Source organism: Frieseomelitta varia, unplaced genomic scaffold, assembly GCF_011392965.1.
Source record: "Frieseomelitta varia isolate USP_RPSP 00005682 unplaced genomic scaffold, Fvar_1.2 scaffold_281, whole genome shotgun sequence".
In the NCBI taxonomy this organism is placed as follows: domain Eukaryota; kingdom Metazoa; phylum Arthropoda; class Insecta; order Hymenoptera; family Apidae; genus Frieseomelitta; species Frieseomelitta varia.
This window is the reverse complement of record NW_025110014.1, coordinates 1084595-1103505: the sequence shown is the minus strand read 5'-3', so window position 1 is coordinate 1103505 and position 18911 is coordinate 1084595. Positions and strand designations below refer to the sequence as shown.

At 37.3% G+C, this 18911-nt stretch overlaps 2 protein-coding genes across 6 annotated transcripts in view; one reads left to right on the top strand and one right to left on the bottom strand.

The window, feature by feature from the left end:
- Window positions 1-3561, top strand: part of LOC122529252 (tropomyosin Per a 7.0102) — a 35794-nt gene extending 32233 nt beyond the window's left edge. For all 3 annotated transcript variants that reach the window (XM_043655185.1, XM_043655176.1, XM_043655173.1), the window contains one exon: window positions 485-3561. In XM_043655185.1, the coding sequence (XP_043511120.1) occupies window positions 485-567 (83 nt within the window). In that variant the 3' untranslated portion in view covers window positions 568-3561. The remainder of the gene's footprint in view (window positions 1-484) is intronic.
- Window positions 3562-5951: 2390 nt separating this feature from the next.
- The window catches only part of LOC122529256 (LIM and SH3 domain protein Lasp), a 37842-nt gene continuing 24882 nt past the window's right edge, over window positions 5952-18911 (bottom strand). For 2 of the 3 annotated variants that reach the window (XM_043655195.1, XM_043655197.1), the window contains exons 3-6: window positions 10173-10444; window positions 9229-9438; window positions 6741-6883; window positions 5952-6345 (exon numbers count right to left, since the gene is read on the bottom strand). In XM_043655195.1, coding sequence (XP_043511130.1) covers window positions 6166-6345; window positions 6741-6883; window positions 9229-9438; window positions 10173-10444 — 805 coding nt within the window. In that variant the 3' untranslated portion in view covers window positions 5952-6165. The remainder of the gene's footprint in view (window positions 6346-6740; window positions 6884-9228; window positions 9439-10172; window positions 10445-18911) is intronic. The other variant, XM_043655196.1, reaches the window with a different exon arrangement.

The window sequence follows — 18911 nt, the reverse complement described above, 5'->3', positions numbered from 1 at the left end:
TTAAAAATTGTAGTTTTAATTATTCCTCCTAAACTACCTCGAATAAAGGTGTAAGATATACCTACAGTTCCTAACTAAAACTGGGATGAATCTATGGTTGAAGTAAAAGACAGTTCCTCTACCAAGTTAATAACACATTCTCTCTCTCTCTTTCTAACAAGATATTAATAATTAGACCGCGGATTTTTATGCATTGAACGCCCCGACGTTACAATATTTCAATTCACACGCTTTCCACGCAGAAACCTAAATTTTCTTTCGTTTTCCGAATATTGTAGTCGGAAACTTTAGAAATTTTCACTCCCGTATATATATTTCGTGTAGGAAATAAACCAAAATAAAATTAAAAAAGAAAAACTAGGGTGAATGAATTGTGGAACGTATAAAATGCATAAAAATCAGCGTCGGTGAAAGACGCCGGGAACTAACGCGGCATCTAACTGTCCGACTAATACTGCCTAAAACCTTCCCTTTTGCATTGCAGACGTGGTGGTAAACGAGCGCTGTAAGTACAAAGCGATCGCCGACGAGATGGATCAGACGTTCGCCGACCTGGCCGGATATTAGCAGACGGGCTAAAAAAATATTCTCTCTGCGACGACACGCGTGCACAGTTCACGCGTGTACACGCACGCATATTACACTTCTCTGAATACATGTATCGTTTTAATGAGAATGGGAAATTGAAAAGAGAAAGGGAAACGATCACGCTACGTTTAAAGAAACACTGCCAGCACGCGGATCCTTCGACGCACGACGCCCAGAGAAAAAAAAAAGCCTTGATCCTCGATCAGGACGAAGAGGACGCGACGCAAGATCTACACAGCCACCGGGACGCTCGATGGATTACGTTACAAGAGTCAATTAATTAGTTCATTCGCTTTTTCCACCGTTTTGTTTCATTTTGACAGATTGTGATTGAGTAGGGGGGGAGGAAAAATAGAAGAAGGCGAAAAAGTTAGACTGATTTTCTGTTGGGAACAAAGGTTCAAAATAGTTGTTCGTCTACTTGGCTTTTCAGCGTTATTGTTGCTTCGTTTTGGTCAGGAATTAGAAAGGTAAACCAGAACAGGGGGTGATTAGAATTCAGAGATTTAGAAGACATTCGGAAGAGAAATTAAAGAAATTTAGAACGATTTTAGTGGAGGATGTCGTGAGCAGTTTTAAAAATTTTATACATGCGGGTTTTCAGTTTGAACCTGTCGCTTGTGATTAAAAAAAGATAGAGGGTTAGAATCTCTACTCGGAGGAGAAGTGAATCTTCACGTTCGCAACGATCGAACATTTTTTCTTTATCGTTTGTTTATAAATTTTTATTATATCACGCAAAGAATAAAAAAAAAGAGAGATGTTACTTTCATTTAATTTTCGTTGAACCTTGGAATCGAGTAATATGATTTAACATTTAGCAAGTAGAATTTAGATTTCAATAGCCGTATATACTCGGATTGAATTTCTCTTCTTTTTCTGCACTATTTCTTGTAACGATTACCTTCGAAATCTTTTATACTCGTAGCTTTAATCATAGGTTCGTACAATTCAAGTTTTATCATTCCCATTAAAACTGATCGAGTACAAACATTCCTTTGGTCTTTAACTTGGCGTAGTTCAACGATTATCAACAACAAGTATCGAGATCGATGCTCCGTAGCTGTGTAGGCGTTCATTCAAGCAGCTCACCCCTAATCGCGAATCCATCCATATCCAAAAATATCGTGTACGATCCTCTATATCCGTCAGCAACACACATTTTATCGCGAAGTTCAACTTGTGCAGCCAGATTGACAGTTGTTCGTCTCGAGTTACTCGCCATCGAGTTCACCGTGAATGAGAAAACAGCCTCGTTTCGTATCAAGGAAAGCCTTTGTGTATAATCGAGAATGCTGGTCCAGAGAGAATAGCCGACGTTCGATACTCGACAGATTGAAATGGAAATGAGAATAGATGAAATAAGACGAAGTATAAAATTCGAAGAGAGAGGGAAAAAAAGAGGAATGTTAGACGAGCGCGAATAAAATAATTGGCGGACTTTTAGGAGGAATATTTTTCTTCGTCCCGTATTGTAATATGTACGCATTAAAAATTGGAAACAAAAAGTCTGGCAAACGATTCTTTGGAGTTGGACGAATAGTTGGGAAATAATCGCGTTGAGTGTTTTATATCGAATAATAACGTTGGAAGAATTTATTGTCCGCGATTTTGTGGATTGTACGTTGCGATTGTAGACTGCCAATTATGAATATCAGGACATAGGTTTTACTTGTAACAGTTAGCACGTACAATAAACAGATTGTGAATCTTCACACGAAATATATGCAAGAATATAAATAAAATATCGAAAGTACGACATACGTAACTTCATACTTTAATTACACTTGCGAAAATTTGCAGCGAAAGATTTATAATATAAAATATCTCGAAAGAGAAAACGCGAAGAAGCGTTTGACTCGCTTGAAATTTAATTATCAACCTCGGTGTCCTAATATTTGTGGCTGGCAGTGTACGTTTATTCCGTTCTTTCACCGATGTGGCAAAGCAGTGCGGTCTGTGGATCGATAGTATCGTCTGTCTGACATCAATTGATGTTCCAAGGCCATTCGAATGTAGAGCAATCTCCGCTGCACTCGATTGTCTTGATATGTCATCCTCCAAGATTTTCCAATTGAATTATTGAATCTGAAAAACCGAATCTCGTTTCTCATCAATGTCAAGCGTGTTCCCGCGGAAACATTGTTTTCAAGTTGAAAGAGTATTGAAGCAACGGCCTTGAAACGGTTCACTAGATTTCGGACAGACTCTTTCAACGTCAATTCAGCGTTAAATTCAATTATCGTTTCGCGATCGTTGGCGCCTTTTGCTTCTTTGCTTTCGTGTCTCGTGATGTCGCAATTGTTTTTTCGCTTTCGGCTGAGAGAGAATAATTTTCCCGAGGGAAGATTGTATCATTTGCGCCAATTAGTTAAAAAAGCGACGCGTCGGTCTTTTAATTAAATCGAGATCTCTTTCGTTAACGTTCGCGTAATTGATTTGCGTGTAATCGTCGCCGAATGATAATTTTCAATCTGCTCGTTGGAAAGAGAAATCTCGGTGATTAAATGATAAAGAACGAGAAAACGAGGAAAGTGATAGGGAGCTGATACAATTGAGAAATGCACTCAGTTATTTCAACAATTTCAACGATTGAATTTCCGAGTTTCTCTCGGCAATTAACGAGACGATGTCGAGACATTGCTGAGATCTAACTGCGAGAGGCTTCGTATAACAAAGTTGGGCATTATTCGTGATGATCTTTCGAATCGTTCCATATAAATATAAACAAATATAAGTCGCTGCATTTCCTTCGTACGAGCGCATTTTAATCGCTTTTCGCGCTCAATTCTCTCGCGTGTTCACTCATCGAGCCAAACATTGCCCGGGGTTTGTTTAAAGAAAGAAAAAAAAAAAAAGGAAAAGAGAAACAAGCCCCACAACCTGAGAACGTGCACTCAGCACTGCGCTACAGTTTACCCCTTTTACTGTACTTATATCACTTTCAATAAATGTGCATTTTTTATATTTGAACGCCGCGTTTTATCTCATTTGTCACTGATTTGCAGCAGCAGTAGGCTTTTCTGTTTCGCAAGAGGATCTCTTGTTTGAGGCCAACCGCACTGCTCTTTGTTTTGTTTTTTTTTTTTTTTTTTTTTTTTTTTAATTAACAAATCGATGTTTAAACTACCGACAGACAAACAATTTGAGAAGTACCAAATTCTTCAGACTCTCATGGAAGAGCAGGGCTCGTAACTTCGACATAATAAAAAAGAAAGGAATGTAAGCGAAAAAGAAAAGTAAGAGACACGTTGTGTAAAAATATAATAAAGGATCTCTCTCTTTCTCTCTCTCTTTCTCTTTCTGTCTCCTCCACTGTGATAAAACGAAAAGAAACGAAACTCTACTATGCGAGATTTGGAGAAAGAAGGGGGACAGAGCAATAATCGTAGGCGGCGATTTTACATAACATATTCACTGTTTATGATCTGGTATCATAATATAATATTTATCTGTTCTAAACAACGCTAACATATATTTTCTGTATGCTTTCTCAATTATATAAATCGTAGATTTTTTTTTCGACTTATCGGCGTTCTAATAATTACAAAAAGGGGACATAATTATAATATTTATAATATTATTAATAATAATAATAATAATAATAATGCTAACATGGTTCCAAAAATATGAAATATATCTCCTCGCGGTTTATCACGAAAAGTCGAACGACGACCGCGTACATCGGAAACGCCGACGTACGCAAACGCTCCGTAAGCAACAACATTATTATTCATTTCCTTCGTATAATAACATTACAGCTTATAAACTTCTTCTATTCTCTCTACTCAGGTAAATACAAATGTATTAGATACGTCTTCTGTCCGAGGAACCAAATTTCTTTTCTTTTCTCTCTCTCTCTCTCTTTTTTCTTCTTCCAGCAGAGCGAAGAAACTAATTTTCTTGAGAAAGGCAATGATCCAAGGCATTTGATGGAAATCAGACGAGAAACGGGAGTACGGAGGCGCGGTCAGTCTCTCGGAATTTAGAAGAGTTACCCGTGGAATTTCCTCGGCATGTTTATCTGTACATTTAACCGCTGTAAAAGCCATCTCGAGGAATCGAAACTCCGATAAACCCGTCTCTCGCCGCGAGAATATAAACGTATATCCGCGGGAAGCGATCCCCAATCCTTTCAGTACTGTTTCGCACTTGAAACGTTAGAAACGTGAAAACGAGCCGCACGCGTAATTACATTAAAACTATGTTGGAAATATTCTCGAATTGTTCTCAAATCTCAAGTCTCGTTTGCAGATGTACAATGAAAAGTATATAAAGTACAACTATAGCAGTGTATGCTGTGCAGATAATACCGAATCGATCGTTCGATAAAATGATAAAAAGGCTTGAAATATTAAAACGCTGACAGAGATCAGATACTTCAGTAACTGAAAGGATCGAGAAGCATATTTCTTTTTTTATTTTCCTTTTTTTTTTTTTTTTTTTTTTAATACAGGCGATAACCTCGATAACCTCGATAAAACTTAACAACTACTTCTAGGTAAATGTCGGTTAATTGTCGTTAATTGTGGACAACGGTAATAAAAGTTCCCGGCGATCGTCGCTTTCTTTCGAAACGCGTCGGATCGAGTAAGGCAAGTGTAACGAAAACGTTCCTATCAACAATATTACATTACATAAAATTTCTTCTTCGTTTACGATCCTAACTAGATATATATCCTTCGCTCGATATCTCCTGTGAAACTCCCTCCTTTTACGTGTGCTACGACGATACGTAAAACTTGATACGCGTACTTTTCTCTTTTCCCCACTTCGCCGTTTTCCACTGGATCGGCGAATGTGGTCGGGGAAAGCTCGCGGAAAAAAGGATCGACGTAACTCGACGAGGTCTACGTATGTAGATAAGGCACATCGTTGTTTGTTTCCGGATCACAATGAACAATGTGTGTGTGTGTGTAAGTGTGTGTCTGTGTGTGTGTGGCTTGGTAGTTGAGCCCGAGTCTCTTCCAACTCCAATATTGCAACAACTTCGTTTTCGTGCTCGTCAATAAATATCCAAAATTCTTCGACGAGAACGAAGAAACGACGAAGATGGACACGAGGACCGAAAGAACATCTCTGGACGAGGGAACAATCCTGCGTGTAAGTATAATAAATGCGATCGCGTTGAAGCAAATGTGTCTCGTCATTTGCGAGTAAAAAGTGAAAAACGAGAAAACGAAAACGAGGGAAAACATGCCTGCGTACGGAATATGTGAAAGTTCTTCCAGTCTTTGCCACCTTGATTGATATCCATCCCATCGTCGTTGCATCGTGGAATCCTCGAGGCAACGGAATGATTTCGAAAAGTGTGTAAAACTGTTCGGACGACACGGGACACGGGGGGGGGGGGGGGAAAGGGGAAAAAAATAGGATTGTGTCGTCGTGGAAGGAAGAAAGACGATCGAAAAATGTGGATCGACACTGCAGTTCCGACGAGAGTGCCGAGATGGTCGATGATCATTTCTTAATAGAACGGAGCGGAATTTGGTCCCCAACAAGTGGAATTACTATAATTCTAGGTCTGCGACGACTTTCTTTTTTTTAAATGCGAAAAACGGACGCGAGGTGATTCGTTTAAATTTGCACTGGTTCCACGTAGTTGGCGGGTAGCATGCCGTGTCGTCCGGTGCGCTGCACCAGCCCCGTCATCCAGCCCTCGTCGATGGCCGTGCAATTGACGATCAGGTCGCCGTCGCAGAAGCTCACCTCGTCCAGATCCTGCGCTTGGTAGTCGTACATCGCTCTGTACACTCTCTGACGAAAGAAAGGGGGGAAGAGACATTAGAATAGATGATAATTCTAAACACTAGCTAAAAAGTTCGAGCTTTGATATATTGTACACGTTGTGAAACATTGTGGACAAATCGCCAATTTTTGCAACCACAAATTTACTCACAAATTTGAAATTTTTAATTTAAATTCGAAACTTTGCACAAATTTAGGGAACAAAAAAACTAAAAATTAATCAAAACAAAAATGGCGAGAAAGGTACGTAAAGGAAACTGCGACACGCAGAGTGACTACATCTTTCCAAGGCAAATTACAATTTATTATTTAGTTTCTCTTTTACGCCAATTGGCAATATCTTTACAGAGTCTTTAATCGTTCAGTATCGGAATTTTCTCCTAGAAACCAAGAAAACAACTCACCCCGACATTGGTGGCTGGTGCTGGAGACTGCATGTGCTGTGGAACGTGATTGTTATTCGTTGCCGGCGTCAACGACCCGTAGTACTCGTTCACTGGGTCTATATCGGCCACCGAGCCAATCTTCCTGGCCGGTGGATTCGTCACTGAAAAAACGGCTCGTCAGACTTGCGAAACATTTCTTCATCGAAGGCGCAATTTCTTTTTTTTTTTTTTTAACCACGTATTAGCGTGTCGAGCATCGTGCTCGACGAACAGACAGGTACAAGAAAAATGATGCACAAGAATTGAAAAGCGGTTGCGAGTGAATTGGTGACAAAAAGTTGAAAAAAAAAAAAAAAAAAAAAAGGAACGATGAAACGAAAAGTAAATACGCCACACAGAAGACAGTAATAATACTTTGCGACCAGCCACCGTTAACCACAACATCTTCCTCAGTCACGTGTTACGTTAGATCGTTTCGCGATCTTCCGCGCTTTTTTCATCCGAATTACTTGTGAATTTTCCAAATGTCCATGTGGTGGAACGACGACGTGAAATTCGCCTTGACGTTGTAGAAATAATGGCGATAATAGTTAAAACAGGAGTAAACGAATTGCATCCATCCATCTATCGTTCGAACTTCGAATCCAATTAAAAGGCGATCTATTGAAACTAACTACGTATTACCGGTTGCGTAACGAATGGCCAACCCATATGGCTAATCGTACACGAAACGAGGCCCGGGTATGTTTCAATTGTATGTTTAAGTATCACTGTCGGAAGGAAATAGAGCAGATAACGTACAGGGTGTTCCATTTGTTACGATCATTTGTCCCTTCTTCGTAAATTTCTAGCCTGAATCAAGAGCTTTCGACAAAATATAGACGTGATCACCGCGAGTTCTGTAGCTTGATAAAATAAATCGATTCGTAGATTAATTATACGCGACTTGCAATAGAAATGGTAACATTTTACTGTTAATTTAATAATTGCAATAGCCTATCAACTGACCGAGCAATTGTTGTTACTGTATCCTTATGATAGAATCAATTGAATTATATAATTAAATAACTGTACGTTCGAATCAAATTAAATTAAGTGAAACGAGTTGAAAATCGAATTGCGTGACATTAAATGAAAAAGATGTCACCACACGAACTAGTGTCCCTTCGAGGAAACTCCTGCAATATTGAAAGCTCAAACCTCGTATTGTTTAACCTCTTAACTGAAAAGCTGCTATAGTGGCTTTCGCGTAGTATGTCATTTTTTTAATTTAGAACGCGACACGCCACTATAATGCCTCGCTTGTTTCTCACAATCAGTCGAAGAGAGCTCTGTACAATGTCATCTAATTACGATTCTTTTATAAAAAAAACATTAATCTATTCTACACTTCTTCAATTTCAAAACTTCAATTCATTCTAACATAATTACGTATAAATCTCGTTGTTGCACTTTTCTGCGCAGTTTGTGTCAGGCTTTGCTTTGTATCATGAAAGCGTAGCTTTCGCTTCGCGAAAAATCTCGCTACTAAGAGAAAAGATTTAGAACATGATTGAAACGCCAAGCTTTCGTTCGCACATTTTAGGAAAACTACGAATCTATAAGAAAGTAAAATGAGTAAAATATAATTGCTGTAATATTGAGTAAAATGAGTAAAATGAATAAAATATAATTACTGTAATATTCTAGCTCTAGCTCTTGAGTAAAATGAGTAAAATATAACTGCTGTAATATTGACTAACATGAGTAAAAAATAATTACTGTAATATTCTAGCTCTAGCTTTTGAGTAAAATGAGTAAAATATAATACTGTAATATTGAGTAAAATGAGTAAAATATAATTGCTGTAATATTCTAGCTCTAGCTTTTGAGTAAAATGAATAAAATATAATTGCTGTAATATTAACTAACATGAGTAAAAAATAATTACTGTAATATTCTAACTCTAACTTTTGAGTAAAATGAGTAAAATATAATACTGTAATATTGAGTAAAATGAGTAAAATATAATTGCTGTAATATCGAGTAAAATGAATAAAATATAATTACTGTAATATTCTAGCTCTAGCTCTTGAGTAAAATGAGTAAAATATAATTGCTTTAATATTGAGTAAAATGAGTAAAATATAATTACTCTAATATTCTAGCTCTAGCTTTTGAGTAAAATATAATCCTGTAATATTGAATAAAATGAGTAAAATATAATTGCTGTAATAGTGAGTAAAATGAGTAAAATATAATTACTGTAATACTGAGTAAAATGAATAAAATATAATTGCTGTGATATTCTAGCACTAGCTTCTGAAAAAAAAGGGGGAAAATATAATTGCTGTGATATTCTAGCACTAGCTTTTGAGTAAAATGAGTAAAATATAATTGCTAATTAATATTCCAACTCTAGCGTTTGGGAACTGTAACTTCTCTCCTCAAAATGAAAAAGAAACAGAAAAAGAAAGACGAGGTGGAAATCTTATTACTCGGTAAAGAAAAATGGTGGAGAACTCACCTGGTCCCTTGTCGCTCGTATAAATCACAGTGGTTGCCCCGGCTTGCCTGGCGGAATAGGGGCTCGGTCTCACCTCGTTAAGGGGGGGATCGTAATCGGCGATCCTACCTGGTGTCCTTTGCACCTGCGAGCTCGCTGTTCTAGCGGCCGGTGGATTCGCGTTCACGCCCGATGTAGGCGCGATCGGACCGTCCGTGTACTCTACGTACTCTAAAGTCAACAATACACAAGCTGCCGAGATGCTATTCCAGAAACGATACGAAACGCCAACCAACTAAAGCCGTCTCCTCCCGGCTTTACGGCGTTCGCTGTTAATATTGGCTATTCGCTATTCGCTATTCGCCGATGTCTCGCATTTCAGAGATACGCGCCTCTAGGTTCCTCGCTGGTGTGTATGTACAGATTAGGTTTATCGTGCGCGTTCGTAGAATACCTAGCGCTATTATTGCGATCTATCGGAATCGAGCGTATGGGATGGGACGGATAGGGAGACAGATAAGCGAATATACAGATGGATTCTTCTTGCAAGTGTTAGTACGTCGAGGGTAGTTTAATTTCAACTGCGTTGTTTTGTGAAAGGAAGCTTTTCTTCGCGCTTTTTTTCACAATTACGAGAACAAGTAAAACCAAACAAAAAAAAAAAAAAAAAAAATACTTCTCGATACACGTTAGTACTTATTAATCATAGACAAGCTTTCGTTTCCATTCTAGATACTTCAATTATTGTAAATACAACGTCAAAGGGATAAGGAAACATTTATCTCGATTAAGTACAAATACTGATACTTTCAAGTATCGCGAGGACATAAAACAGGGTTAAGAAAAACAAAACAAAAAAAAAAAAAACCTGGTACCAAATGCAAACATTTAAACCATAAGAGACAACGATAGGAACGAATGCTTCGAACTGGTGTTCACACCAGTGGACAATCGTCCAGACTCACCGATCTGTTCGCCATTTTCTCCGGTCATCGTCCTTTTCTGCTCCATGATGGCCTTCTTCTGCAGCTCGCCGTGATAAGCCACGTTCGAGATGATCTTACTGTTCTGCTTGATTCTCAGCGTTTCCGGATCGTCGGCCACCTGGGTGAACTTGCCTTTCGCTTTCTCGAATTCGGCGTGATACTTCACGTTACTCTGAATCTTCGTGTTCTCCGCGATACGCTTCAGCTCCAGCGTTTCCGCCATCGTGGTGGCCTTCGCCTTTGGTATGTGTCTGCAGATAGAGGGAAACAGCGGTTTGGATTACGCTACGTTACATACTCGGGAAAGCAAGCCGATTGCCAGGGGAACGCGTGTGTTTTTCATGTAGCAACGGTTAATTAAGCATCGGTAATCGCCCCGCGACAAGATTTACGAGTTCACGGTGAAACGTTTCTAATGACTGTCTAGCGCTAATTTAGAAACTCAGAACCAATCCGATTCGAATTTCCTCGCTTTATCTCGGGTATTTTGTCCCACACGAATTAATGTTGGGTTGTAGTAAAATTGTAATAATTTTAGAGGGACACTTTGATATGGACTAATATTGTAATAATTTTAAAAGGGACACTTTGATATGGACTAATATTGTAATATTGTAATAATTTTGATATGGACTAATATTGTAATATTGTAATAATTTTGATATGGACTAATATTGTAATATTGTAATAATTTTAAAGGGACACTTTGATATGGACTAATATTGTAATATTGGTATTAACTTTAAAGGGATACTTTGACATGGTGTTGATGTTGGATTTAAAAACACACTTTGATATTATAATACTAGCTTTCAGGATACTTTGATATTGTAATATTATAGTAATCTTACAGGAGTACTTTAATATGGACTAATATTGTAATATTGGAATAATAATTTTGGAAGGGTATTCTTTAATAGTGATATTGGATTTCAAAGACAGTCTTTGATATTACAACACTGGGTTTCGGAAGGATACTTTGATTTATTTTAACTATTTCATGAAAGGTTTGTTTTTTAACAACGAATACAAAGTAAAAGTACTGCAAAGTATCACAGAGTGATGACAAACTTGGAAGAATTTGAAAAGAAGAATGTAGAAGAATGCTTCATACAAGGATTTTCCACTTTTTTAAAAACTAAAACTGTTACCATTTGAAGAACACGATATCAAAGCTTCTTCATATGCGATGACCGGATGAAACATCTCGATGGATGAACATCCTTCGCGTAGAAATTATGGAAACCGCAGTGAATGAGAGTTTCGAGTGCACGACAAGCGGTCGATGACGCCGTCGCTTATCACGGACATCCTTTGTGAAGCACGGTTGATAATGAGAAGAGGGCACGAAGCGCACTCTCTGAATACAGAGGCAGCCGCGGTGAATCGAAGAAGATGAACTACGTTGTGTCTTCCCATTTACCAAATGCAATTCCATCCTTTGTATTTCCCTTCGAAGAAAATACACATGTCCTTCTTCGAAGACGATAGTTCAGTCGAGAACAATATTTAGCATTTAGCAAGAAATTTCTACTCCTTCCAGTCTGCAATAACTTCTCTGACATTTATCTACTCTCCAGACAACTTCTGAACAAGTTAATTTTACAAATCGTGTGTCGATTATTTATTTATTTTCGCTGATGAAGAAATAATTATTTTCTACTCTGCAACTTTTGAACAAGTTAATTTTACAAATCGTGTGTCGATTATTTATTTTAAATGTTTATTTATTTTCGCGGATGAAGAAATAATTATTTTCTACTCTGCAACTTCTGAACAAGTTAATTTTACAAATCGTGTGTCGATTATTTATTTTTAGCGGATGAAGAAATAATTATTTTCTACTCTGCAACTTCTGAACAAGTTAATTTTACAAATCGTGTGCCGATTTATTCTCGAGGATGCAGAAAAATAATTATTTCCCAAGTCGCACGATTTTATTAAATTAATTTTACGTGGCATAATATACGATGTATTCGTTGATACGCGTAACAAATTAACGTCCTCATCAAAATCTTGTGGCCCATTTCACCGAGTTGCAAGAGGAGAGTATCACGATACAACGGAACGAAAATGATGCAAACCAGAAACGGAGTGAGTAACATAATTAATCGGGCGCAAGGTCTCCGTTTGCATGTTTCGCAAAGGAGAACTTTCGACACTGGTTCGCGATCGTGCAGTTTCTGCTCGTTCCTCTAAGCCCGACCACGAGGAAATAAAAGGCTTCTTATCGTGGCTTTCGGAACACACGTTACAGCAGACACGCTCACGCGGATCGAGCGGAATGGAATTACGAGGTCGTTGCCGGCGTGTTCATTAGGGGAGGAAAAACGGTGAGACGACGCGATGAACGTGTAATCGAATGCGCATATATTAGAAAAGAAAAGAAAAAAATGGTATGGAAAAAAAAAAAAAAAGAAGGGAAAAAAAGCTGAACGTCAGTAATTGGGAATTGAGATTAATATTATTTAATAGCTTTGAGGATTTGAGAATCCAAGTTATCTTTAAAATTGGACATTTCAAAGTTTAATTTATGTTTGTTTAATGTTCTTAGCGAATTGTTGCGAACAATACTTGCAATTTATTACATAAATTTAATTTATATTCATAACACGTTATTATTATGTAAATTACAATTTATTGCAGTAAGTAATAGAGTAAAATAATTAATCTTCTCCGATTAAATTCGCAGCTATTTCCGTCTTATTGTTAGTTCATTGTGCTCCTTGAATCACAATGAAGTATTCGATATATATATATATATAGATTTGCTTTGTTTCCTTTCCAAGATAACTGTTTTCTCCAAAAGAAAAACCAAACAATTCCAATTTCGAGTCCTTCCAAATTTTGTCCAATTGCCAAACCAACGTTTTGTCAGTCAACACACTCGCGACACATTCGATATATCTCCTCGCTATCGCGGACAATCGTGGTGGAAGAAGGTGGATCGCGTGACGATGAATTTTTTATCATTAATTCGAAGTCAGCGACGAGCCGAGCGTTCGCGTAATCGTTTACAGTTCGTTGAGTAATCGCGCCGCCACCGGCTGCTGGTAATTAAAGGAAAGTGAAAAGGAAAGTAGGGAAGAGAGTGGAAGGAAAAGGAGAGAGAGAGAAGAGGAGTGTGGCGGCGTGTTCCGACGCTGGCAATTAACATCGTCGGCGAGCGCAGGATCAACCGGAGCCGAGACTAATAAGTCGAGATATCGCCATCGAGATAGATACGTTTTGCAGGACAGGTCGTTCGATCGAATCGATATACGAAGTCGATTGTCGATCGAGGCCGTGATCCACGCGCGTATTGCCTTCTCGATCGATCGATCGCAGGACGAAATCATTAACTCCGCTTTTAGTTAGTTTCGTCACGCAATCTTACGTCTTTGCGAAATTGATTTCAAATAGAATATTGCTTCACAATGTTATACATATATAGCGATATATAGTGACTTTATAGAATGTTGCGATGCGGATGATTTTCGTGTAATTTTATTATTTAGATACTCCAAATGTTCAGGCAATTTTATGTTTTTGTGAACAAAAAGAAATTGATTTCAAATAGAATATTGCTTCACAATGTTATACATATATAGCGATATATAATAATATTGTAGTGACTTTATAGGATGTTGCGAGTGCGGATGATCTTCGTGCAATTTTTTTTGTGATTAAAGAAATGGAATGTGGAAAACAGAAATTTATTCCACTATTATTTGGATACTTCAAATGTTCAGGCAATTTTATGTTTTTGTGAACAGAAAGAAATTGATTTCAAATAGAATATTGCTTTACAATGTTATACATATATAGCGATATATAATATTATAGTGACTTTATAGGATGTTGCGAGTACGGATGATCTTCGTGTAATTTTTTTGTGATTAAAGAAAAGAATCGTAGAAAACAGAAAATTGTTCGACTATTATTTAGATACTCCAAATGTTCATGCAATTTTATGTTTTTGTGGAAAAAAAGAAATTGATTTCAAATAGAAGTTTACTTAAGAATGTTGTGCATAGCAATATCATAGGATATTATGATCTTCATTCATCGTTATTCAATTTCATATTTCTTCTGATTGAAGAAATGGAACGTAGAAAGCAGAAATTTATCCTGGAGGTTGTTCAGATACTCTAAAATAAATTATCGAATAAAATAAAAATTGAGTTTCTATATATCGTGTATCTCTATTGTGTGACACGTGTGTTCGTTTTTAAGTTTCGCAAAAATCTGCTTTCCTGCATAGAAAAAATGCTCCGCTTCGAGCATCTTCCGATCGTTGTTGCAGATCTTTCAGAACTTCAGACAATTCCCAGAAATTCGCAGTGGAGCAAACAGACTCGTGAGACACACGTAAGTGGAAACATAATAGAGAAATACTAGTAGACCTTGACTGCTTTCAATACGTGCTCCGTCTTTCTGCGGATTTATAGAGAGATTTATAGATCTGTCGGGATCGGTGCGCTGCTGAGAAGACCGTTGCATTTGAGAAAGCTCGAGAATTTCTCGGTTAATACACATACAATACATTTCATTTCGTCAATGATTCACGAACCCGATGTAAAATATATGCGTACACAGCGGCAAAGTCGCATAGGTGTGCAATGCGATTCGATAAATCACGCGCTCGCTATCGAGCGTGATTTTTTCAACAGCTTGTAATCAGCTCTTGTCAACGACCAACGTCAAACGTAACTCTATCGCCAGCAGATAGTAACGAACAATATTTACAAGCGAGGCTCGCGCCTTTACATTATTCATGCGAAATGAGACAGAAATGCGAAGAGAAAGTCAATCGCGGAGATAACGCGCGACAAGGCGATATAATTCCTGTGTTGTCTTATCGCCGGGCCGCGAATTTATTTTAAATTAATTTTTACATCAATCACTTTCAATTTAATTATTTTATTATTTGTTACATATTATTTTGAATTAATTTTTAAAGTTTATTTTAAAGTTGAGGGAGAAAGAATTTATTGCACTTCAAAATGACAAAGCAAATTGCGATCTCCAATCCTTTATCTACAGGGTGGGCTAAAAGTTTCTTCTAACGAAACATCAAAACTAATTTTAAATTAAATTTCAGTTCGAACATTATGCTTTAAAAATTATTTCCTTTCAAACAGTGTTGATCGCCAGAGTATTTTATTTTATTTTTTATTATTCCTAGTAGGAAGTGATTTTTGGCCCACTCTGTACAGATGAAATTATTAACTCTCTACATTCAATGTAATCATTAAAAAAAAAAAAAAAATTAAAAAAAAAAACGAAAGAAAGGAGAAGAACAAGAAATCTCGGAGATAGCAATAAAATGAAAGTATTCTCGAGTCTTCTTTTTCTCTGCAATCGTGCACGCGAAAGAATGCATGGCGGAAAGTTCAAGTGTATCTGTGACAGAACGGAGCCAACGAGCTCGGCTAGCGGCGATTAGTCATTGCGTTAGAACGTGCGAATAAATTATATTCAACATCGCGTTTCATGAATCACGCGCGCCGGTTGCACGATTCCACACCGACGACTTCCACGCGTCGACTTCATTTCTCGAGAACCGGCCGTTTCCGCTTCATTCATCCAGCAGGAATATTGGATAAACTGGTTCACCTGGTCAGTTGCAACATACGCAGTTACGAAAATCAACTTCCACGTCCCGTTTCCTGCGAAACCGCTCCATCTCGCTGAATTTGTCGAACAAGCTAAAAACGCGAGGCCAAGTTCTCGTATGAATTGAAGTACGTGTATTGGTGAAAAAAAAAAAAAAAGAAAAAAAAAAGTTGAACAGATGGCGTACGAAAATGTTTACCGTGTTCGATTAATCGATCTGCTTTAGCCAATTGCCTTCAGCCATTGCCTTTTATACGTTCACGCTGTTGTTAACTCGCAAAACTCATCTCTGAAACTGAATGTTATCTTCTTCCTTAAATGGTTATCTCTCTCGGCGATTAGAAACTTTTTAACTTTTTGAACGAGACACGTCGTTGTTTTTTCTACACGCGGTTTTCAAACGACTTGCGTTCGTGCCAGAGAGATAGCCCGTAATAACGATCGCTGTGAATGTTTACGATAAGATAATTGAAGAAGTGGTATTTAAGTGGAAAATTGTTTTATCTACAAAATACCATAACGAGCGTGTTATACTTTGTGAATATCTTGTATTTTGTATATATAGGTGAAAAATTGTTTTACCTACTAATGACTATAACGAGCGTGTTATACTTTGTGAATAAACTTCGTTTATTTTTGTATATACACGGTCTAATCTAGAGCACAATAGACGTCGATAAGAAAAAAAATTCTATGAACGGTTCGCTACTTTTCTCTATTTTTAATATTTACTAATGTTATTTCTTTTTCCGTATATACAGCGTACTTTGTGGCCTCAACAATTTGTCGCAACAAATGAATTTTGAGCCCTCGAAATATATATATATATATGTAATTCTACGTATTTTAGTACACGCGAAATATTTTCATAGAATAATTCAGGGATGGCCTCAAACTTTTGTATCCTACGTGCTAATTTTTTCTCAAGCATTTTTCTTTAGTTTGCCACGTGCTAAATTATTTTAACAACAAAAAACGCGTTTATAAATAGTGGACATATCGAGAAAATATTTCATTTAAAAAAATAACAAAATAATTCCAATGAATAATAATAATAGTAATATGTTACTCTAAATAACTTGCTCTATGCGCCATCCTTGGAATAATTCATTTTGAGGGAGTAGCTCATTCAGAACTGCCTCGGCGTTGAAACGCGTTGAACTGGTTGAAACTGGCGCCTGGTTGGCCCGGCATAAAGGCGCGGAAAGGTGCGAAAAGGTGAGCCGCGTAATCGAGATTTGTGTCACGAGCCCGTTTTCCATGTACGGTATACGTGACGTTGCCTAGCCTGGTAATTGTGCCAGCTGAGTTACGTAACACGCGGATTGTGCCATGCACGAATAATAGGCGCGCAAACCGGGCCCTTTACCGGCCCGTTTCACATAACGCAGGGCCCCGTCCACAGAGCTTGCGTTCCACATTGTACGCTATTGACCAAAATGACCAATTTGTGACAAATTTTTGTTGCATGTTTTACCGGTGTAAAACACAGTGTATTTTAAATGATTTTTCGTAAAATGTTGCACGTACTTCATTGTATTGTACAAAGTGGTCACTGAAAGACTGAATGATATAAAGCAAAAATAACTTTTTACAAACACGTGTTTTTTTTAAATTTTTTATCATTTTATTTGGAAGTATAATTAGTGGATTTCTTTTCAGTATTACGATTTTTCGTAAAATGTTGCACGTACTTCATTGTATTGTACAAAGTTGTCACTGAAAGACTGAATGACATAAAGAAAAAATAACTTTTTACAAACACGTGTTTTTCTAAATTTTTTATCATTTTATTTGGAAGTATAATTAGTGGATTTCTTTTCAGTATTACGATTTTTCGTAAAATGTTGCACGTACTTCACTGTATTGTACAAAGTGGTCACTGAAAGACTGAATGATATAAAGAAAAAATAACTTTTTACAAACACGTGTTTTTTTAAATTTTTTATCATTTTATTTGGAAGTATAATTAGGATTTCTTTTCAGTATTACGTTATGAAAAACATCTCTCAAATGACCATCATTTATGACTTTTTACTTTTTACAAGTTATGACCTTTTCAAATCCTTCAGTTTTTCAGTGGCCACCCTATATAAAATTTTCTTTTTTCTTTTTTTACTGTAACATCTCTGACGAAAATTTTACGTTTTTAATAGCCGGTAGTTCTAGTGTTAATAAGATTGTAGGATATTCCCTGTCGTCTCGACGAATCACCTACTTATCCTTATGCTTATCGCAAAATTCAAAAATAACATTTCTCTGGCTGGTACGAGACGATGTGGATGCGAATGTGGTCACAAACTCGAAGACATCGATATCATATACATACTATGGTAATGCAGCCTCATATACATACTATAGCAATGCAACCAAAGGACTAAACTTATCAAGAACCTCAGCAGATGCAAAAGTGACATGCTAATTGCTAAATCGAATATCCCGGCCTCCTGTCGCGTTTTTTTTAAAGACTGTGTAACCTTAATATGTAAACTTTATAAGTCTTATTTTGCACTGATATAGCTAAATCCTTGTAACAAACCTCAAATAAGGTTTTCAAAGTTTTAAAAAAAAAGCTTGCGACGCTCGTGACGTTTCAACGATCGAATGGAGCACGAGATACCATTTGCAACATTTCATATCTTGTTTTTCCAGTCGAGGAATCCCCATTTTTTTCAATCTCGTGCTCGTTTGCTTGGTTTTCCTTGTTGGCGACTTCACTTTTTCACCTTTCGGTGTTTTTTTCCTTTCCAGTTCGGTGCTAAAACTGCTAGAACTACGAGTGAAAGTGTCGAAGTTGGTAGAAGAGAAACGAAGATGCAAGGAGTGAGAACAAGTTTGTGACATCACACTTGAAAAAACTGTCGTTCGTCAATAAACTTGCGTTTATTTGTTCATCGAAAGGTCGCTCGAATGTTTGAAATTGTTGTAAGTTCAGAGGAAAATTTTTCCCTGTCCCCGCGATTCTTTTCCCTCATCCTTGACTTTTCGAAGCGACGATTGACCAACAACTTGATATTAACGTTGCGATTTACCGCTTGTAACTGACGCATCATCCATTGCGTTTTAATTTTCCCAATTTCTGAATAGAAATCCTTAAAACACTTAAATTAATATTAATAT